Source organism: Falco biarmicus, chromosome 9 (assembly GCF_023638135.1).
Source record: "Falco biarmicus isolate bFalBia1 chromosome 9, bFalBia1.pri, whole genome shotgun sequence".
Lineage (NCBI taxonomy): Eukaryota > Metazoa > Chordata > Aves > Falconiformes > Falconidae > Falco > Falco biarmicus.
In genome coordinates, this window is record NC_079296.1 from 56231905 (window position 1) to 56256049 (window position 24145).

The following is a 24145-nucleotide window of genomic DNA, read 5'->3' on the forward strand; positions in this document are numbered from 1 at the left end:
ACATGAAGATTATGAAGTACGCAACAGTTTGTTAGTAACAGAGGAGTATTTTAACTACTAGGACTGGCCAGTTTAAATTGTCCATCTGTAGGGAACAGTCTTTAAGGTTTGTTTATGACAAATTGGAGCAACTGGGACATTGCAGAATGCTAGAAGAGTGATAGATTTCTGCCTGTAATTAAGGTGGAAGAAAGGAGAGAAGCACTGAGCAAGGTTCTCATTAGCTGAAAGCTTGTTAGATTGACATACATTTCAGGCAAACTAATGGAAAAGTTGTTAGTGAGAAAAAAATTGAAAGATATAATGCAATCACAAAATATGCTTGAACAAGGCAGTTTGCCATGAGATTAACAACTTGGATGAAAATGGTAATCAAGTGATCATAAGGCGAAATGAGTTCATTGAAAACATACAACTGTTTAACTTTGCATTTGTCTATTGTTTGCATGTGTAGGAGCACTGAGGAATTGTTAGTAGTCAGAACAGTAGGAGACACTGAAGGCAAACGGCTGAACCCCAGCTCCCACAGCAGTGCCATGGCATATGTCATTAGTGCATCTTTAGGTACATCTTTTTGATTTTACATGTGGCTGCAGAGCTAGTATATTGAAACCCATCAAACACCTTCACTTCATGTATTGAAAAAGCATGATTTGACATGAAACGAGAGTAAGGAACTCTTGTCTTTTTACTGAGACCCTAGTCCAGGTGCAAATGCCAAAGAGGAATTACTTTTACAAGTTGTAATATCAGGTTTGCTGAACCAGGCTTCCTTAGACCTCCATTAAATTTAACTTGAACAGCCCTGGCTGGTAGTTCAGAGAGTCTTCCCCAGGAGTTTGTAGTTAGTAGACTGCAGTAGCCACATTCTGCTGTGTTTACAGCAATGTTCCTGGTCCTTTCATGTCTAAATGGTATTTAGAAGCCACTAACAGATAATTGAAAATGAACAATCATGCATGAGAAATTAGCCACAAGAGTGATTAGTAAGAGTTTCTTTTCTTGGAGCAACTGCCAGAGGAATCAGTGAATGTCCCATCTCTTATCAAGACCTAATGTCTTTCCGAAGATTTGTTCTAGCAAAAGACGTGCCGTTTGTTTCAGTTCAGGAGGAAATGGGTGCAGTGTAGCAGTCCGTGGTACATATGATGAGACTAGACAAATGCCTGGTCGCTTTTGACTTGAGTTTTGACTAGTAATTTCTTAAAGCTTCCTAAGTAGACTTAAGTGCCTTATGTCTCAGATCTTCTTTTCATTAAAATTATTTCTGCAGAGTTTAATGCTGCTGAAAGAAAATACTGCTTCTTTGTTTCTTTACCATATGCATCTTATTGATGCTAATAATTAACAAGTTAAATTTGCACCTGACCACAAACAGCTGATGAAACGTTTTAGTTACCACTATATTCCTGATAGAGACAATCAATAGGTAAAATCTATGCAAATGTGCAGAGTTCAAGTGAGGGCTATCCTAAACAGGACCTAAGCTATGCACCCTCCTTTGTGCCAAATTTTTCAGGGTTTTTTTATTTTTTTCCTCCTGTAATGAATACATGTATTTTGTGCATTGGAGCATGGCACAGGGCCTTTTGGATAGCAGGCTCTTCAAGAAAGAGGAAGAGAGTTTTAATCACAAAAGCAGAAACTTCAGTCAGAGAAGTGATTCTACACTTTGTTTCATTTGTAAATGGTGCGTATTGGCTTTTGTGAAACAGAACCGAGGCCCAGTTCAGGACAGCGCTTCATAGATTCTTTACGTGGGGCTTTTTGAGTCTGAAATACTGCACATGAAAAGAGAAGGAGATTGAACATAATTTGTTCCAACAGCTAGTCTAAGATTTTTTCCGATCAAGATTCTTTCAGCATATTCCTCTTTGTTGAGCTATAAGCAGCTTTTAAAATAATAGCATTAGCCTATATTTCAGGACTTCACTGGGTGTTCCCAGCTATGGTGATTAGTTGCAAGAAATGAGAAATGGGTGTATTGTAACCTTTTAATGGGTATGGGAGACTTGTAAACTAAGTTGAGTTTTGAGCAATTTGTAGATTTCAAAATGAGCTGTAGAGTTCATTGAAAAAGAAAAATGCATCATTGAAATTCATGGTGCCACTTTGGTTTTCTTTGCTGAGATTTATCATTGAAAGCCATATTGCTTTCCCTTTGCCTTTATTTAAAGCTCTTCAATACATTGTTTTTAAGGTCCATTTCTTTTACAAGCTTTTCCTTTCAGCTTGCTCAGGGTATCGGGTCCTATGAACATCTGTTTGTGCCTAAAATCAGCCAGGACCTGGACTGTATCCTGCCTCCCTACTCCCTTTTGTTTCCAGAGGCTATTGTTTCCGATTTCATGCTATCAGAGGGGCTGCATGTTTTCCTGTGTGAAGTTGTCAGAGAGATAAAAGCACAGGAGCAGGGTCACATTTCGAGGGATGGGCATGAAAAATTGGTAAAATGTATCTTGAGGACCACCCACAAGAGTTGCTTAAAGAAATTCAGAAGTAGGGAGTAGAATTATAACTTTTGAATTGTGGAGATTCTAAAGTGGAATAAGTAACAGTGAAGTAAGTGTTTAACTGGCAGAAATCTCTCAGACAGATTTACACTTAGTTGACTTATTCTTCTTAGGTAGCTTGAGAGTCTCCATTTGGACTTTGTTAGAAAGAATATACCATCATCTTCGTTATGGTGCCTGCACATGTCTCTCCAGCACAAGAATGAGATGCCAGACGATTTAAAGCAAGTGTGTTACACTTTTCAGTCGTCATAATACACTGGGGAAAAGAGAAACATTAGTGAATGTGTCTACCTGTCCAATATTACTGGTATGAGACAAGCCCTGCAAAGAATACAATAAGGATGGTAGTGGTAGAAACAAAAATGGTACAGCTTAATTAACTTAATGACACATTTTCCAGGAGGAAAGCATGGTACTAGGCTTGTCACTGTGGCTGTGGTTTGTAATGCTGTAAACCATGATTAACCAAAACATACTTACCCTTTTGTCTCACATGAATTCTGGAAATGGCACCCTAGTTTTAAAGCATGCAACATTAATTTAGGTAGTAGCAGGAGGGAAGAACATCTGCAGTTATGCATACAGCTGATTTAGACCATTTAATAGAGTATCATCTTGCATCTGCATTAGCACAGTAGTAAGAGGTTATGTGTATTTCTCTGAAAGTACTAAAAAGACAGTAAAGAGTTCTGTCTGTCCTTAACATAGTATCAGTATAACTAAAGCAATGTCTTGCTAATTCAGATCTTAACTGTTTTCATTTAGGTCTTGACTAGATATAAAATGAGGAGAATGGTTTTAATAGCAGTTTTAGGTTAGTGATTCAGTAAGATGGTTACTTTTATTTTAGGAGCTTGTAATCAGGATTTTGTAAAGTACATGACAAGAAAACAAATGGGATAATGAAAGTTGCATTTTTTTCCATAGGCAACTGATAGGTAACGGATACCAAGCAAGGCCTTATCTTGCTGCCATATAGCTTCCAAGTTAGTAAATGAGGTATGTGACACAAATCAGTCTAATACCAGAGTTTTAGGGCAATGTAATTTTTTCTATAGCTTTTTTTGAAAGGTTGAGTCAATTATTTTTCTTAAATGCATAAATTATGTGCAATTTAATATGAGAAACTAAATATACATTCTGGGGTTTGTTGAATTTAGCAGCATTTCTGGCTATGGAAATTCGGGGGGGGCACTAATAGGCAGATTCTCTTGCATTTTTTTAATACAGTGGAAAAAAATACTAAACATGGTTTTAAAATACAGAAATTGTTGAATTTATATCCTTTCCAGTAATATTTCTAGAAATTCATTTGTTTATAAATAGAAAAAGAAGAAAGCAACACACTGAAAAGTGTTTACCATTTCTATAGGTGTGTTTAAATAAAAGCAGAGTATTTTTAAATAAGGATATCACTTATTAGCACTCATATTTTAGAGCTTGTCATAGCTTCCAGTGACCTTGGTCAGGGTTCTGGTCCCACTGCAGGAGCAGCGGCGGAGGCGCTGTCCCTGCCAGCACACGTCCCCTGGTGCTGTGTGGACCTTCCCTCAGGACGGCTGGACTGGGATCAGCGCAACTCTCGTGGTCCATGTAAGGTTCCTGTTGCATACAAGGGTTGCCCAGAGGGTTATGCAAGACACCTTCAGCCCCAGATTTGGTGTGTGCCTGTGTTCTCATACATAAGGCAGGCAGCCGAGCATGCACATCCTCAGACTGGGTATGTGCCAGCATGTGTGAGGAGGCACCTGTGCAAAAAGTCACACAAGCAATTTCAGTTTTGGAGGGAAAACAATTACGTGTTTATTATCAGCATGCTGACAGCCACACTTTCATATCTTGCATCACATCAAGTACTAGAGAGAGGAATTTTCAGTTCTGTTGTGAATACTGATAATGCCCATTTCTGGTCTTACAGATATAAATTCTTCCTTTTTTATGCCAGCAGTTTTCTTTGGCATACCTGTCTGATTTTGGATGGATAAAAGAATTTACTTTGTTCAGCTTTGTCTCAAAAGGGAAAAGAGCAAGGGCTATAGTAAAAATTAATAGCACATCTTAAAATCCATTACAACATCTCCCTTTTTTCTGACGAAAAGTGAGTGAAAAAGGCCTCTCTAGAGGAAATAAAGAAGAAGTTATTACAGCTTTCACTTTTTTGTAGAGTATGAAAAAGCTTTCTGTATGTTAAACAGTCTTGTGGACATCTGGCATGATTGGTTTTAATCTGCTGACTAAAAAGTCAGGATTAAATCTTGCTTTACACCTCTTTGTATTGCAGTCAGTAAAGTGACAGAGCTGCTCTGAAACAATGGCACTACTTATTCCACCCAATATGCCATGTGGTAGATCACCCCCTTTTTCAGCACCACTCCTCTGCAAAGACAATGAAGCATCTGGTGGGGTTTTCCTGTGTCCAAGATATTTTTTGTCAGTAATTTCACTCAGCCAGTCTGCTTAGCTCTCCCTTGGTGCTACTTTTTGAGACAGGGTTTGCCAAACCCAGTGGCAAGAGGTCAGGAGGCCAAAGTGATGAATTTTTATGTGCCTGTTTCTTGTGTTTCTGCTCAGTCATGATTCTTTGCGTGCTGTACTGCCTCTGAAAGGGAGCCACAGTGAGCAATTTGTCCTCCTGGGCTGGAGAGAATGGGGAGGCAGATGAGTTAAAGTAGTATGTATGACTTCGGACAGAGACGCACACAAATGTTGTCTTATGGCGGAACAGAATACTTCTGCCACTATTCAGTGTGAGAGGGGCTTGGGAGATTTGTAGCCTGTTGGCTTTCGATCAAGTGACAAATGAATTCAACAGCACTTAAAGATACAGCAAAAAGAATAGTACTTCACGAGCTAGTCCACAGCTGTTAGCTTTAAAATGATGTTGCGTTAACACTTTTGAACTTGCATTTTTCCCTCTCTCTGCTTAATTGGGAGCTCTCTGTATTTCTCAGCATGGTTGAATCCTGGTTTGCTTTAAGGAAAAAAATTTCATCTGTGTTTCAGAAACTCTGTAGAATATGCTTTCTAGTCGTTTGTCCAGTTGGGCCTCCAACCACTGCAGATGGGTCATCGGTCCATACAAGCAGGAGGGCCGTAGAAGTTGTTTCTGGCAGAACTTTCTATTCTTTCTCGGTGCTCTGTAACACCCACTGGTTTTCAAATGAGCCAGGGATCAGCATTCGTTGCTGGGTTAAATCCCTCTGGATCCCCAGCCAGCAGTGTGAAGTTGCTGTTCCTCCAAATCCTTCTCTGTCTCTGACCAGCTATGTCACTCTACTTGGTCAAGGGCTGCATTGCAACTTGTTGTTAGTCAGCAACTGAGCTTTGGACCCATTCAGTGGAGGTGGTGTCCTGGAGGGAATTCTGAATATTGCTGTAATGCACCAGCCTTTCATTCTTACACCATCAGAAACCACACCAAAGAGGACACAAAGCTACCTTACCAGGGGTGGTGAAGAGAGATGATAAGGCGAACATGCCACCCTATTTCCTGCTCTCCACATAGACTATTTTACCCTACAACTGGTTTTTATATGTTGCTAGTCTTTGTATTGGATGTGGCATGTGTGTCATACACATACAGAACTGTCAATCCATTTTACTGTTTATCAGAGAGATTATAGTAAACCTTGGGTCTACACCTTGCACAGTATTTTACAAAGATACTCTTCATTCACTTTATTTAAAAAGCATTTACTTCAATGTGTGAATAAGTGCTCCTGGAAATAGGTGAACTCCATGATGGTTGGCAGCTCGTTCAAGAAGCACAAGCATGCCAGTCAGCAGCATGCCTCCTGGGCGACCTGCCACAGCCCCACAGCCCAGCTTCTCAGCATCTTCAGCGTCAAGGTGCTGCTGCAGCCAACTGCTTAGAGGCTGCGTGACAGCAGTGATTGGAGAGGAGGACAACTCAGCAGTCCCCCATCATGCTTCTCTGAGCTATTTGAACATAACTAGCTAAAAAGAATTATTTGAACTTACAGGCTGCTGGACTCATATTCCATTTCAAAAGTGAATAAAGGAGCAAATGATGTGGAACCAGACAGGGAGTACATCGATGAGAAATGAATGAGATATGGCAGCATGAAAAAGAGTCAAGTCAGGGAGGCAGGACAAACAGAGAAAGGGGAAAAATACAGTAAGGAAATTGTCTACATGTTGCACGAGCAAGGCATCACCTGATCAGCCAAATTTTAGTCTCACCGTAACACTGCACAGCACATTCCCTTTATTAACATGGTGAATTTCACATTCCCAGCTTGTTCAGGTCAAAAAACCCAGATACAGCGAACTGGAAATTATTTTCTTGTCACATTTGCTCCCTTAAAAAGTAAAGTTAACTTGGGGGAAAGGTTTTCTTTTCCCATAGGCAGGAAACAGTGGAAGAATATTAACATCTCTCCCACTTTGCCATGCATGCTTGCGGTCATTTGATGAGATGGAGGGCACTCATCCATCTCACAGTTGTGCTTACATTTAGCTGGAGCCCAGGCCTGAGCTTTTGGCAGCCTGGTACACACTCGTGCCTCATGCAAGTCACTTTCCTCTGTTCCAGGTCTCAAATTCCATCTTTGTTTAAGGGACTAATTATTTTTGCTACTGTGCATGATGGGAAGGAAAAAAAAACCTCCTCACTTTGTGATCAAAAGTAGCTAGTGTCTGCCTGAAGGCGTATAGATCTTAGGTGGACAAGTGGTTTGATTTCAGAATTTCCCAACACTTCATGTTCTAAGAAGTCAGCTCCAGTTTTTGTTTCTGAGGATAAGCTTAGCAGATAGATGTCAAGTGCAAAAATACTATTGAACAGTGTATTGGGTGTGCATCATATATTACATAGATGATACCTGCTGCTGCGTTGTAAGTCTGCTTTGCGGAAGAGAGAGGTTCACACTTTTCAGAGGCTAGACCTCGATCTTAAGCCCTGTCACACCATTGATTTTGTACAAAAGTCCCCATTAATTTAAAGGGCAAACTCCCAAATTTACCTTTTTTTGTTGGTGGAACAAAATACTGCTTGGGAGTGTTTCTGAGTCTTGCTGTTTGTTCTGAGTGAAATAACCTAGAAATACTCTGCTGTGCAGCGCACTTCGCAGCAGCTGTGATATGGCAGTGCACACTCTCATCAGTCCCCAGCAAGCTGTGTCAGTAAGTCTTAACCTGGTACGGTTAAGAAGAATAAAGCTGACAGACTCCAGTTATTTGGAACCCTGCAATGACCAGTTCTGAAACTGAGTCAGGAAGCACCAAAGAATTTTGTTAGGTGTTGGCTTAAATTTTTGCTACTTCATGTTACTGCTCCCATGATTAATTTCTTAGAGCTGTAAGAAACATTTAAATGTGGAGGTAGCAGAAACAATAACACCATGAGCACAAATAGAGGCAAATGTTACCACTCAAAACAAAGGCAATTGCAAAATACACAAGAGCAGATGGGGTTCACAGGCTGTTTTGCTTTTAAAATGAAAAGAAGGTTCTTAGTCTGAAAGTTAGATAAAAACAAGCTTAGCTATGAGGAGAGAAGCTGCCTCTTACTTCATTCCTCTTGAATTCAAGGGAACAGTACATTTCTCTACAGAAGGAGATTTACATGACAGATCCTGTGTGCTTCATCAAAGTCTTTGCTCAACAGAAACAATACGTACAGTCCTCTGCTTAGTCAGCTGGAGTAAAAAAAGGGTAAGTGCTGTGAAGGTTTCCAAGAAGGAATTTTTCAAGCTGGTACTGCTGCTTGGCCAAAGCAGAAAAAATAATGGAAGTGAAGTAATGGAATGGCTGAATAAATCTCAAGAGGTTCACACGTTATGGTACCAGACAACATATATACAGAAGATTTCCATAAGAACAGTTGGACTGTTCCAGTTCCTGTAATTATGGAAAAGCAAATAATTGTCTTTGAAAACTCCCCCAGGACCCTACTTGACATCAAGTAGTGATGCTAAATGACTAGGAAGATGGACAGGAGGAGGGAAGGGATTTTTCTAGCAGACTGCTTCAGTGTTCCAGATCTTCTTGTGGTGTAGGGTTTATCCAGATCTAATCAAAATCGGGAATGCATTTGAAACTTACTGTCAGTGTCAGTAAGTGAATTTAAACAGAGAGCTTAAAAAGGGGCAGGGGAACCCTTTACCTGAAAACTTCACCATTGCCTGCAGAGACCCTACAGAGTTTTGTCTCTCTGATGCATGCAGGTGCTAAACAACTCAAGCTGACTGGTTTGTGAATCAATATGTAGATGCTTAGTTGAGCTCAGACTTTGAGATTGTAGTCAGGAAAATGTAATGGAGAATCCAAAAGATGTGGATCCTGACCAGGAGAAGTCAGATAGAGAAAACTAGTAGCTAATCACCATGCAGGTGAATATGTGTGGTGGAAAAGGAGTTCTGTTCTGACTTTTTAATTCTTAGAAAGGTATACACCTCAAGGGGTAGAGGAGAAATTAACAGTAATATGAACAAAATTATTTTAAAAAGGTCCATTCAACAGTAGTATTGAAAAAGAAAAATAATTACAAAACGGGGGTGGTTGTATTTGCAGAACTGTTTAGGACAGAGCACGAAGTGTCTATTGAAAGTCTCTTTCTCAGTTTGACAAAATGGGGTGTGGGAAGATGCTGTGGGGAAAAATTTAGAAGTGTGAGAAACTATTACCCTTATACTTTCTGTTTCAATATATGTAGGTAATCAAGTAGTAATTAATTCTGCTATTCAGTGGGCCCTGATGTAAATTTTAGAATTAAATCACATGAACAATGTCTCAGCTAACTGAACTGGCTGCTTGGTTTCAGAAGAAAACAATGTTTAAAATAGCTACTCAAATTAGGGAGGCCAGATTGAAACACCAGAGGTTTATAAATTAAGTACAGTGTCTAAGTATCTGAATTAGGTTATGCTGATTATATAATAGATTGAATTTTATTGCTGCTAAATATGTAACAAATGCCAAGAGGGATTTCTTTCAATTGCTATCAAAAGTATATGTTTTAGGTGAAAAAGGTGCTAGAAGGCAGCTGACAGCTACAATCTAGTGGTCCTGTCTCCTGGGACACGGCTGCAACAGCACATTCTTTCCAAGAACATAAGGTTGGGCATTTTACACTTTCTTCCAGATCTGTAAACTCGGAGAATCTTAGTGGCAGAGGCCTTTTGGACTTCATTCAGATTCTTTTCTGAGGAAAAGAATGAAAAAGAGAGCCATCATTGCCACCAGCTGTTGGCACAGAGGAAAGCTGCGGAGGCAGGGAGGGCACAGCCAGCAAGCCCGGGGGTCTCTCTGGGCTGGGGAAGGGCAGGCTGTGCAGTGGGCGTATGGCACCAAGCTAGCCGCTCCAGCACCTGTCCCCACACCAGCCGAGGGGCGGCTGGGGCTAATGGTCTGCAGGTGGGGGCTGTTGGGACCTTGGCCCCACTGTCTGCCATGCAAATGGAAACAAATCTCACCCATTACTGCAAAAGACAACTCTGTAAGAACTGGGTGGTGTTTTCAGCAGTAACAGAGCCGGCAGGAGAGTGTCACTGACAGAGCAGGCAGCTGGGGTGCTGCCAGACAGATGCTGTGCCGTTAAACTGGTCTCTCGGTTTACTCAGCACAGTACCTGAAAAACTGATGGAAATGGTTTTACATTGCCTGGTGATACCATTTGATAACTTTGTCATGAATGATCTAAGTTTCTGGACAAGAAAATTCATTTCATGATGAGCTTAGTGCAACTAATGTGAAATTGAGACCAAAGAAATGCAAGTTGTTTGCAGCAGGGATCATTTATTTTGGGGATGCAGAAGATCTTTGGGAGAATGGGAGCATGAAGATAGGGTCTTAGTGCTGAGCTATTTTTTTTCCCAGACTCTACACAAAGAGGTATTTTAAAACCAAAATATCTCTCAGCCATAAATCAGCAGACGGGTCGTGCGGTGGAGACCAGAATATGACTGCAGGGCTAGGGCAGCTTCAGGGCCAGACTTTGACAGGTAGTGAACTGGTGCTGCTGTAAACTGCCCGTGAAGTTAAATCAGTCCTAAAATGAATACAGGCAGCAGTGTCATGTAATTTGCATTGATTTCCCATCAGAAGATGGAGTGTATGCATGCTACATAAGCAGTGTGCTGAGAGGAGAGACGGGAGCGGTGCAAGGCGGCTTTCGCTTCCATCCGACCCAGCCCTGCCACCATCTCTGCTCCCCTGGGCGTGAGCTTATTCCTCTGGGAATATTCAAAGAGAAAGTCGTTCTGCATATTGATACTGAAGTGCAAATTGATATTGAAGTGACTTCTCATTAATACTTTTTTATATTTGTCTTTTTTTAAGCTAACATTTATCTCACTGCTGTGTGGAATTCCTGCTCCTAGAAGCTTATTAGTATTGAAAGCATAGTAACTTCTCTAAGGCTTTATTGCTGTTTACACACAGTTAAAGTTAACACAAGTTAATATATAGTCTAAGGGATATTTTTTCAAGTAAAAGTGTACGTCCTCTCAGGTGGGTTTTGATTGCTTGACACTGGCGAATTTAGCCCTGTAATTTCCCTGACTGTTTGCAGCAGCTGTATAGCTGAATACCTCAGCAGGGCTGTGAAAAATTAGCTAAAGTAAGTCTCCATTTCAGTGGCAGATAGAGTTTAAGAAACACATTGTTACCAATCCTGTAGCTAAAGGCACAGCTTTGATTGACTCAGAAAGTTACATTTAACTTTGTTTTTCTTACTTGCAAATTTTACTTCTCTTACATCATGTGATTTGGTGAATTTACTGTTAGTAATTCCCAATACCCAGGACATCATGTCAACCCCTCAGCGGTAAGGAGGAGCCCAAACAAGACAGATGTTCCTGTTGTTCCCGAAGTAGCAAATCTTATACCACGCTGATTGTTTCAAATACAATTTGCATCCAGATAATAATAAAAAAGCATTTGATTATCCTAATCTAATAAGTGTCAGATTGATTTGGGGTTTTGAGCAGCATAAGTGGTATTTCACTGTCATAATTAGATGATACATATACCTCTGTCTTTTCTATCCCCCCAGAATCCCCAGAGAATGTAGCTGGAATAAAATGAAATATCTTAAACTTAATTGATTTGATTGCTCATGTGCTCAAGACCTTATTTAAACTGGCTTATGTTTCATGTTAGTGTTCTTTAGACTCTGCACTTCTCTCCCAGCTCTTATAGCCACAAAACACTTCTGCATTCATCCACACAGCTTACTGGCAATTGCAATTGCAATTATTGCTGAACTTTTGTAATTATAAAGGAGCAATGAGTATATTCTACTTCCTTTTTTTTTTCCTTAGAAGAAGTCAAAGTAATAAGAAGTCCTAAGAAGAGTATTCAAAACATTGAGAAAAATAATACACATCCTTAGAATCAGTAGACAGAAGCAATAGGAAAGTTTGAGTCTGTATGTGCTTGCATACCACTTTTTTTTTCTTTTTTCCAAAAACTTGTTGAAGTAATTGCAAACGTGCAATAATTCAGCTCACACATCAAGAGGTAGACTCAGGAATCTAAAGGATGTTCAGAAAGCAGGAGTGCAAAATCAATGAAATATCAGCTGCAATTTTCAACAGAGCACTGCTAGCAGGAAACAGGACACTTCACAGATGTTCAGAGTGTTTCCATATCAATACAATACAAAAAGCATGATTTATGTATAAACACAACTGTTTTAATGTCTTTATCCCTTTTTACTGTAAGTATGCAGAAATGCAGTCTAAAATATTTCAATGTGTTGTATATATATGGGAGCAGAAGTATTCTGAAGGTTGCAATTTTGCTGTAAATCAAAAAGCTTTTGGTTTCTGAGGTTTGCAGAGTTTATAAGAAATGCCAGATTTCACTCTTGTTGATATAAAAAACTTTCACACCTGGCTTTGCCTAACAGTACATTTTTATTATGTTCCAAGGCAATTGTCAGAAAAATTATTGCTTTGTTTTACAATTCAATACACATAAATTATTGCAAACAATAATTTCAAAAAACACTGTGAAGCAACTACCTGTGTGGACAGTATATGTGAAAACGGGAGTAAGACACATCCATGTTTGCTAAGCATAGGCTGAATACTGAGTTCTCTCTGAGCTCTGAATACAGCTCTCCTGGAAAATTTTTAGCCAAATCTTGTTTCCAAAGGAAAAAATTATATTTTTTAATAAAGATAATTTGGATAGGGTTTTGATTTCTGATTTCCCCTCTTCTGAATTTGTGAAAGAGTACCTTTGAGGGAAGACCCCAAAAGAAACGGTGTGTTTTCATAGCATTTTGATTTTCTTTACCAGCAACAAAAAATCCCTTTATAAGTAGACTTGTCTAAAAAGGCACATGTTCCCGAAAGTTTTTCTGCTTGGGTGACTACGACTTTGTAGAAATTGAAAGGAGGAGGAAAAAAGGAGTGCTTCAGCTTGTATAAGAAATGAACCTTTGCCCAATCACTTTTTGTCTGTGAATAAGGTAACTTTTTGTGCGTGTGAAATTTGAAAGCAATAAGGTATGTGGGTCCTTTCTCCGTATTGGTTCTCAAGAGTCGATCACAGGTTTTTTTCTTTTAGAGCAGGCCTGAAATTGTGAGATAAAGCAGCTCAGAAAAAAAAAATGTTCTCAAGCAGATGCCTTTAAGAGACAGAAATCATGAATTTCTTGAATTGCAACCACTCTGGGGGTGGCTACAATGACTTTTTGACAGTGACAGTAACTCTGCCTTGTCTTTTCGAGCCCTTCTTTGGCCCATTCACTCTGGAAAGCTGCTTAAGCGCACTTAAGCGCATTAGCATTTGGATGCTCGGGGACCGTATTGACCCTCATTTGGAAAGTTTAAATGAGTGAAAGATGGAGCGATTTGTTAGGGCTTTAGAAACCAGCTTTAGAGAGCGGCGGGTTTTCCGCTTTGGTTTGTTCGGGTGCTTGTTCTAATCTGGTGCACTGTTTAAAGGCGACCAGACTGATTTGTGACACATGAGCCCAAAGCGCTATTTTTTGGGGTTTGACCCGATTAGCTAATCTGTGCTTTGAATTTCAATAGCCGGTGCCAGAGGGAGCACACTTTGGGAATGGCTCACTGGTGGATTACCTCACCCGTGTCGGTGCAGACACAGATGGCAAAACGGCAATTACGTGTCCGAACAGACAAAAGGGATCCTACAGAACAGGGTGAACACGGAGGAAAAGGTAGCAGGGCTAGTGGTACCAAAAGCAAGGCCTCCCTGATGCTCCCGGTGTGCCTCTCCTCCTCCCTCCCAGGCAGTCAGGTTTAACTGGCTACTGCCGGCATCTTCCCTCGCTTCTCCCAAACCTTTCAGAAAAACACCATAAATTCTGCCGAACAGATGAAGTTCTCGAAGGGCAGCCTTCGTCTGTGTCCATGTGACCAGTACTCCTTTCTCCAGTGAAAGCTGTGATTTCACAGATACCTACGGCCATGTCGGTACCATGACTCTTGCAAGTTGTTTAGGATAAAACCCAGAGTTAGATGTTTGTAATCTATAGGCATGGCACTGCTTTTTGAGGGCGGGGGGGGGGGGGGGGGGGGGGGGTGGCGGGCGGGGTAACAACCAAGAAAAATGTGTCAGGAAAGGACATCATTTATCCAGTAAGATGAGGAATTGGCGCCTGTTCAGTTTACAGATTTGAAGAAAAAAAAGCACATTTGTATTTTATTTTTACTGAATCACACTCAAGTTATCCTTTAAAAATGAAATGGCTTAGCTTGTTGCTTTTTGTTTGTACTGTTGCAACACACAGGGGCCTTTATCAAGGATCATTTTTTAATGTCTTTCTATCAAACGGGGGCAAAATGTCCATTGACAAATTCTTTCCGTTCTAGCACTGGTAACCTCAGCTGAGATCTAAAATATTTGGAAGTAGATGGATTTTTGTTTAAATGCATGTTTGGTATGTATTTCTGCCTTCAGAAGAAATGGGGAACTGAGAAGCTGTAGTTCCATGGCATTGTGTCTGATAGATACTGCGCTTCTAATAACGAATCCCAATATACGTATTTCTGTTTGTGTAAGAAAGAAGCATGTAGTAGGACATGAAATTCTATTACCCTGTTACCACAGAATACATTTATTTTATAAATGAATATTATGCAAAATGAAAATCTGTTGTCTGGCCATTATGAAAAGGAATGGAACAGGCAAAGTGGGGAAGTCACCTCTTTGCCTCTTCTTGACTGAGTTATTTTCTTTAGCACGCTTTTGTGAAGAAACTCTAGCAAAATATGCTTTTATTCAGGATACTCTTTGGCAACGTCCTTACCCAGGGCTGTGCATAGATCCTGTCAGCAGCTTGTGCCTCAGCCATAGCAAAGGATGCTGAACTGCCTCCTAGGTGTGGGTGCACACCTTGGCCGTTTTCTCTCTGCCTTTGAGTAATGCCAAGGTTTCCTTCATTCCCCTTTCTGTCTTCTGCCTTGTGGTTTCCAGCAGCTCAGGCAGATGGGCCAGGGTAGCATTACACACCATCCAGTAGCTTTGCCCAAGCTGGATAAGTACAGAGCACTCTGTGAAGCCTGCCTACCCCACAGTTAAGATGTAGTCTATTTCTGCATTTCAAAGCACTTAACATACTTAAAGCTTCACTAAAAGTACAGGTTCAGTGAATCTGAAGTATGGTTTTAAGTTAAATACATGCCTAACTGCTTTGCTTGAAAGCTCCAGATTTCACCTGTTACAATGCAACAGAGCAACAAGCCTTTAAACAGCCCGTTCAGTGTTGCTCTCTAGGTCAGCTTTGGGTGCCATTGAAACTGAGCCCCAACCAGGCAAATGACAGGTGAATTGAGACCTGACACTTCCTCAGGAATTCGTACCTCTGTGCCTGATAAAGCATTCTTTTACAATATGTTTTAAATGCTCAGCACTCAAAATACCTAGACATGTGATGTTGCCTCTTATTTAAAAGGGTGAAGCATGGGGGATTCACTATATCCAGAGTAAACTGTGAAGATTTTGCAAGTGTTGCTTGGACTTTTAAATTATATTTGAAAATTAATTTACAGGGCAAAGTTTTTGTGAACACGAGTTAACCCACAGAACTGTAATGCCAATGTATTTATCGGCTTTTAAGAATGCACCACAGAAACTAGTAGGGCTATGGAGTTGTCAGCTGTAGGAAGTGGCTTTTGAGGATATTTGCAAGTAATGGGTGACACAGTGTCAGACCTGTGAAAGAACCCGTGTTTGTGGTAGCAAGTTTAATGAGTATTTGCCTTATCTAATTGATATTTTCTTAATATTGCCTGCTTCTCTCCAAACAGTAATTCACTGTACTGTTTTAAATCCGTCATGAGGGGAAGTGACTTAAATTAGCAATGCTTTGTATTTTGACCTGCATATTTTCATATTTTCAGGTGGACATTGAAGATACATAGATTTAATAAAGTTCAATTAAATGTGGCCTTATGTTGTGTATAACCTAGTTTCCATTTCTTCCTTTGTGTTTTTTATTAGACGCTATGTGCAAAGGCTACAATGCAGACTATCCGGGCAGCTGACACAAATGAAGTAGTCAAGCTAATATTTCGTGAATCTGATAATGACCGAAAGGTAAACAACTTCATGCCCTCTGTACCCCCTGTGTAAATAGAAACGTTGAATGTTCACTTTCTTTTCTACAAAGCATGAATATAGTTGTTCCAAACTGATAATTTAAAGGGAGGGGAGGGATATAGATTGTCACACCTAATGCTCAGTTAATTGGATCTTTTTAAGTGATTGCCAGTCAACCAAATGGGCAAGCTGACAAGGAGCTTTAGACATGTATAAACGTTGTGTAATTCTAAGGGTTTGCATATCTCTAAAAGGGTCACTTCCAACAGCTGTGTATTAGGTAGCTGAGTCCAAGAGCTTTGCTGACCTTTCTCCTTCTTTTTTTTTATTTTTTTTAGGTTATGCTACAATTAGAAAAGAAGCTATTTGACTATTTTAATCAAGATGTATTTAGAGATAACAATGGCACTGCGGTAAGTTCATTGCTAAACACTTTGGAAGGAATAAGTTGGAAACTCACATACAAATTGCTTTTCTCTACCAGCCCTTTATCCTTGTCAGCCTTCTTGTCTACAGAATGAGGAGAGATAATTCATCTAACACAATAACTGCTCCAAATTTCTTTCTCACTTAGCCAGTTATTTTTTGTGCAGCTTCCTTTGGCATCTGTTTACCTTCTTTTTCAGAGAAAAAACTAAATTAAATATACATGACAATTCACTCTTCTTCTCTGTCCTCTGGTCTGCATTTCTTCAAGCATCCTGTTTCTTTACTAGCTCTTTATTGTGCATCATAGTAATTTAGGAAAAGCTGTTAATGCATAGCTGTTCTGAAAATATCTGGGTCTTCTGAGCGTACAAAGAATAATAGAAATGCATGAATAAATAGAATGGACACCTCAAACCCTGCAGTAGACTGGCACTTTTTGGGCATTCATATAGAGCTTCCTAAGAGGAGAAAGCAGACAGGGAACACGAACATTGTGATTTGTCATGAGGACTACAATTTTTGTGTGGAGAATGGCTTTATATCTTCTTTAAGGTGATTTTATTTCAAGATGTAGCCACTGCATTTTGGAAGATACCTGTGTCAGTGCTTTGCAGTATTTTCAATTTCCTCCAAGGTTCTTAAGATTTATATATTTAAAGGAAAAATATTAAGCATAAAAAAAAAAAAAACCAAAAAAACACCAAACCCCAAGCAGTTACACACAGAAAAAATCAGGAATGTGCATATTGCATGTGGAAGCCTTGATGTGGATGTCAAGGGCCAGACTCTCTGCTTGTGGAAACTGGCCCAACTTCACTGACATCAGAAGAGCTACGCTGGCTTGTGTCAGATTTTGGTCTCCCTATGTGTGCACACACCAATGCTATTCATATGTTGAATATTCTGAGCTATATAAATAAGGCAGGCTACAGTAGACAAAGAAAACCTTCAGAAAACTTTGTGTACTCTGCGGAAACTCTGTGTGTCAAAGTCATTTGTGCAGGCTGATGTGCTAGCCAAAATTCCCCTTCCTTCTTCAGTCCTTTCCTCAGGGTGACTGAATTTTATCTTCCTTCCCCATACCCAAAATAAATAAAGACAAAGGATTTATCTCCCATGTCTCTGCTTTCTTGAGACCCCCTTCATCTGTGCCCAAGTCTGCACCTCTCCGTTTTGTTATACTCAGTACGAATTGCACAGTGTGCCTGCTCGCACAGCATTTGCTGCTTTTTGTGTAAGGATGGGAGGTACACAGAATCCATGACTCTCCCCTCTGTCTCTTCTTCTCCTCTACCTACAGCTTATTATTTTGCTGTTCACAGAGAAGTGGGCTCTTTTAGAGGGATGTCTGCAAGGATCTAGGGCAAGGAGGACAGCTGAAGCCTTACTACCCTCTCTGGTTTTAAGTTGACTTATACCTAGGAGGTTAATTCCATGTGAGCATCTGAGATCTCACTCATTTCTTGAGGTCAGAAGAGTTTGATGGGTCAGACTCATGAGGAAAGTGAAGATCTGTTTCTCCTTTCAACATGTGTTGACGTCCACCCTGTTCATTGGAGCTGCTGTCCCTTCTCACAGCACGTCTTTCATGTGTGGCATGTACGCTCACCATGAGAAATATCTGTGTAGGCAACGTATCTTAAAAACACAGTTACTGTGAGATAACTTAGTTTGGGGTTGGTTGATTTATTTGTTTTTTAATTTACAAGGTGAAAGCATCCTTGGGAAGTACGTAACATTTCTTTCACTGATGTTTTGCAGTTTTGCGGACATTTAATTCAAAGTAATAACACTAATCCCAATTCATGTTTGTATACTAATCCTATTCCAGTCCCAGATTTTCCTCTATGTGTTTTATTATTATAATTTTTTTCTTTTTTTAAACAACTGAAACGTTTTGTCATTTTTAGTTTTTCCCAGTACATTCCTGAACTTGAGCAAAGCTGTTCTTGTTGCTGCTGATTACCACGTCCTAGTGCTATTTCGATGGCTGCTGGTTGACTTTACATACATGGACATGGTGTGTGAAGGCGTAGGCAGAGTCCCACTTAAGCACATTCCATTTCAAAATCAGCAGTCATTTCATTCATGCATCAAGAAGCGGGAAATCTTCCAGATCAAACATGGAAGGAAAAGATAAACGATATAATGAGCCATTGGAGATAATCTAATCTTCATGGTCTAGTTAAACACGCAGCACCATGATCACTAAAAACAAACTACCTATCTAAAAGGATAAATGTCTCTGTGCCGAATTCAACCCAAAAAATCCATCGCATCCTTCATCAACCACCGGTCTTGTACCAGCCTGACAGAAATTTAATTCAAGCTGGCTCCTGAAAATAATTATTGTATTTTAAGAGTAGTAATCATTGGTCGGGACATGATTGAATGTGTCCATGCCTATTGACTTTTTCTATGATTTATAGCTTTGTTTAGTCGATATTCCCATCGAAATTGTATAATTAATTATAAGTGGGGCTGTCAGGTCTGCAGGATGGAGTGCCCTGATGAGTATTTGGGAAGATTAAATTTTCCTTAGCTGTACCAGTGCAAGGCTTGGGAATTTTCACAGCACTATGGCTGTTGGATAAAGATGTTTTCTGTGTGTTTAGCAGCTGCTTTAGCTCAAAATCCATTGATTTTTCTAAGGGCTTTTTTTTTATCAGTGTGGTGTCTCTTCAGTAACATAGGAATGTGTACCAATGTGACAAGACCTGACAAATATTTATTATCAACAGGCTACTTTATCATTGTCCATACACAGTTATTCCCTCTTTTTTACATTGTAATCAACAAAAAGAATCTTCAGATATATTTATAAAAATGAGTATTTTTTATGAAAAATCTGATATAGATACAAATTATCTGTTCAACAGAAATGCAGTTTGAAGCACATACAGTAATCTGGCAGGTCTAATTTTTCCAAACTAATCTGTAGCTTATCCAGACTTACCTGTAGCTTATTTCAAAGTTAGCTTAGCAATTACCTATATTTATTACCTGAAAGTGCAAATTAACATTCTGTGTCATTTTATTTCAGAAAGGAACATGCAGATTTATCCAGCTATGTAGGGATAGAAAAAAAGATAAAACCTATTTGAAAATAGCTGTAGCAATAGTACAAAACTGTGTTTCCATATGTTTGAACTGTACATCAAAGCCATATTACATCAGGTGGACCAGGGTGTAACTCTGGTAACTACAACAGAACTCCTGTGTCTAGATGCTATGGGGAAGGGTGTTGCAAAGCAGCAGTGAGAAAGGTGGGACAAGGTACAACACGCAGAGTTTCACCTTAGTGGCAGGCAGATTCCCGTTTAAGTTGTTGCTTTTGAATTAGAAAAAGCTGAACACCTCTGACCTTGCCAGTAGGCTGTAGCCAGGCTGTGCTGTGCAGCACTGCGCTGTCCTCCTGCTCCAGAGACTTGCCCATGAATGGTGGGCAAAGGACAGGTGAGGCTTTTCTAATCTGAACTGCTTGCTTGCATCCTTCAAGAGGTGGCAGTCCCCAGCTGGGAGCCGCAACCATATCCCAACCACCCCTCCTCTGTCCCCCTGATCCTCACCCACCTGGAGAGCACGAGGAGTCCCCCAGGCCTTCTGAACAGGCTTCCTGAGGGGGAGCAGTGCTGCCCACTCTTCCTGACCGTATGCTAACTTGCCAGTACACTACTCACACAACGCTTGGTCATAGCTTTGCATCTGCTGGCTCTCAAGTGATAAAAATTAGCATGTCGGTGCTTTCAGGAGGTGCTTTTCAGTGTGCAGGGCGTACTTGAATAAGTCTACACTTACTATTTTTCTTTTTAATTCCTTAATCATTTATGGTAAATCAGGCTGTAAGTGTATTTTTTTTCAAAGTACCTGGTGTTGGGGAGTTCCCTGTTAATTTCCAAACAATCAAAAGAAAAGCAAGTGGGTGATAATAATTTAATTAAAAATTATAACATTATTGATCTGTACAAAAGAACCACCAGCTAAATGCTATTTCTTCAGTAGTCAGTTCAGTAAATATATAGTAAGACTGTACAAACTTGTAATGGCTACAGGGGAATGATTTAACCATTAGCCATTATTTTATAATCTGTAACCACAATCATGAATGAGAAGTGGTGCATACATTCCTATCTTTCATATGAACCATATTAAAGAGTCAATCCAGATAGAAACTAGTGAACTGTCCTTAAGATTTTGGACACAGCTGTGTAATAAAAGTAATCAGTGGATTAATCGTCTGAAGAGTTGAACCTGCTCTTATTCCTACTAAAATCATAGCCCTTGTTTCTGCACTGGTGTTGATGGAACAGGCAACTAATTCTGCAGCTGTGCTTGCGCTGGTCACCCCTGCGCCTGCTGTCACCTGCTGCCCTTGGGCAGATACGTACCCTGGCTGGCCGCGAGCTCGGCTGCGGCCCCTTCCTCTGCTGCTCGGAGGTAGCAGGGGTCAGACCAAGGGTGTCAGCACACAGTAGCTCCTGCTAATCAGGTGTTTAGAGGACACCATTGTTGTTACCAGCATTGACTCCAAAACAGATTTGAGATAGCTATGCGGAAGAGCCCAGTGATCTCCAGCCTAGATATTCATGAAATGGAAGTGATTCCATCTCTTACTTTGTTATTATAATGGAAAAAACAAAGCAAAAGCTTCACATTGCTTTCGGCAGTCCTCTTGGTGCAGAGAACAAACAGTAAACTTCTATGGAGAGCACATTCTTATGCAATTTCTATATTTTGAAGAGTGAGATCAGCCTTAGATGGTAGATTCCCTTTATTCTGTGTGTCTGTTTAGCTTCAGCTGATACATCGTATCAGTTGGTTACATCAGTACCTCAGAAAATTATAGTGTGCCGTAGAAATGGATTGAGTTATAAAGGTCTTGTTCTCCCTATGCCAAGTAATGATTTAAAGTGATCTGTTATCATGCTAATTAACTTAGAGGTGTTATTACAAACAGTTCAGGCAAACATACTTTGAAATTATGAGTGGGTTTTGGTTTGGTTTTTTTTATATTCCCAGGAAATCCTGACATGATACACAAATTGAGAAGGAAGGTTTAGTCCATGAGGGACCTTTATTAAGCTTTTTGTGAGAATGTGTGTGCTCATGAAGGTTAAGGATCTGGCATCACTGAAAATGTATTAATCAACAGACAAGATATAGCACAATGCACTCTTCCCAATGGCCTTGGCTCTGACCCTTTTAAAGATAATGGGAATACTGTCCACTAAGAACTAGATTAGGACGATCAAGTGCATTTCATCAGGGTTTGACTTGAACCATGATCCCAGAGGTGAAAAGGCAGAGGTTTATCCACTGAGCCAACCAGCCCCTGTCCAGATAAAATCTTGAATATGATGTATAAGGGCAAATTAGAATAGAGGAAGGAAATTGATTGCTTAGGACCATTGTTACCTAGAACTGGTCATAAGAAAATCATATGCATCCTGAAACTGCCTCTTTTATTTAAGTTGGTCATCTGAGATACCTGATTTTCATAAAGTAGGAGGAGGAAAATGGCTTCAGCCTTAAGTCCTTTACTCAAAACCAGTATTCCCTTGCTTGGAATTGCACTTGCTTAAGTTAGTGGTTAGTTGATACACTGTTGGATAAACTGCAAAATGAGTAATGACAGAGGTAGGAAATATTATCAATAATCTTTTCTCACTAGCAAACATAAATGCAAATGGTTTTTTTTGTGTTGTGCTGGGTTAGCTATTTACTGCCAACTTCATGTTCCAAATAAATGAAGTATTCTGATGTAGAATTTGCCCATATCACAAAGTTACAAATATTTCATGACCTTTTGTCCCCCTGTCCTGTTCTACACAGCTATTGTATGGCCTAAGGCTAATTCAGGTGTACTGTGCTATATTTCTTTTTGTAAGCATTGGTCGTTTATTAAGAATAGTCTAAACAGGAGACCCAACCTCTATGTTTGCACTCTCTAACCAGCCTGTAGTTGGTATGATCTGCTAACATGCTTTGGCCTGGGGGCACCCTTGTAAACCTTTACAACATGCAAGGGGATATCCAGAGAGGCAATGTTTGCACCTGCATTCCAGTCCTCAAGAGTTTATGGATCTCACTATCATCCCTTACAGTTAGCATTTATGCACATGCAAAATCACCCTACCTAGGCTTCCACATCTTGCCTGAAGTCTACAGCAATCCAAATAAAGATAGAAAGGTGCTTAATGTTGGGTTTTTTCACCAACTCTCTGCAGTGGCCTAATTCTTTTGCACTCTCCAGGTACCCCTCGTAACCTCACAGGTGGATGCCTGCATGCACATAGGTGTATGCACACACACATATAGAAGCAAATAGTAAGTTTAACACGAAATGTAATACTTAAGGACACTTTCATGCAAAAAGTACAGATAGAGATGAGTGGGACACTCAGTTGCAAGGATGCAGAGACATGGGTTCCGGTACCTGGTCTTAGGACCGTGTGTATTTTACCTTACATAGGTGTTGAAAGAAAAACAGTATAGGAAGCAAAGCCTGGAATCCACATCTCCTTTGATCCCAAGAGTGGCCTCCAGCATCTCTCACTGTCCTGCTGCTTGTGGGCATCTGTGTGCCTATGCCCAGGCTCAGCAGGAGACATGCGTGCCTTGCCTTCCCCTCCCAGGCACCCCACCTGCAGCTCCAGAGAAGCAGGGGTCTGAATGTGAATCCCCTCTGGGAAACAAGCACCTGAAATTTTAGGTGTCTGGAAGTTTCAGATGACCTTTCAAGGTGCCTGATGGTATGTGGGGGAGACAAAGTGGATAACTGGAACTCCCCAACACACACCCCCCATAGCAGGGCACCTGGCATTCAGGTGCCTCTTGGGTCCTGCCCGTTCCCCAAAACCCCCATGCCAGCCAGACCTTGCTTCAGGGACGGTTCAACCCACAGTGGGAGCTTTGCCCAAGTGAGAAATATGGATCATAGTCCTTCTTCATGAAAGTTCCATTTTTTTATCACTCTGCAAGTAATACTAGAACTGTATTGCATATATTTTTATACTTTTGTCAAATTGCAGCTCATAGACTGACAATTTGACAGGACAATGCATGTCGGTTTTAACTCCCTAATGATACAAATTCATGTTATGTTTTGCAGTAACATACATGTAAAGTCTAATAAAAAAATCCATTGAATCTGTCACATTTGCAAGCAGGATATTCTTCCCAATACAAGAATCTTGGTTTTAAAGTTAGCATCCACTCAGTCATTGTTGCCATTTTGAATAAGCTATATTACAAACTATTGCTCACAGTTTATGAGTTAATTACAGTGATGTTGAAGTACCTATTCGTGTAAAGAGCTGGAAAAGACAATTTGCATGAATGCAGTTTTGCAGTCAGATTTTTTTAAATTGAGAGAAGCACAGGAATCCCAGGAGAGTGAGTGACAAAATCTACTTTTTCCCATTAGAAAATGGGAAGCATGCATACAGATTTTGACCAGCTGGTGAAGTCACTGAGAACTGGCACTCGCCAAGAGGTCCTCATTGCTTTCACATTGTATTGATGTACTAAAGAGCAAAGAACGTTCCTTGGAGAAATCAGGCTGGAGCGCAGGATGATGGGAGCTGTAGTTTGTGTCTGAAAGCTGTGAGCAGTCGTGCTGCATTTCAGATGCTTCGAGCTCTTCCTCAGGCACTGTGAAA

The 24145-nt window shown here is 40.3% G+C and overlaps 1 protein-coding gene across 2 annotated transcripts in view; it reads left to right on the forward strand.

The window, feature by feature from the left end:
- Nucleotides 1–24145, forward strand: part of INPP5A (inositol polyphosphate-5-phosphatase A) — a 257283-nt gene that overhangs the window by 201042 nt on the left and 32096 nt on the right. For both annotated transcript variants that reach the window (XM_056351391.1, XM_056351392.1), the window contains exons 10-11: nucleotides 15957–16052; nucleotides 16394–16468. In XM_056351391.1, the coding sequence (XP_056207366.1) occupies nucleotides 15957–16052; nucleotides 16394–16468 (171 nt within the window). The remainder of the gene's footprint in view (nucleotides 1–15956; nucleotides 16053–16393; nucleotides 16469–24145) is intronic.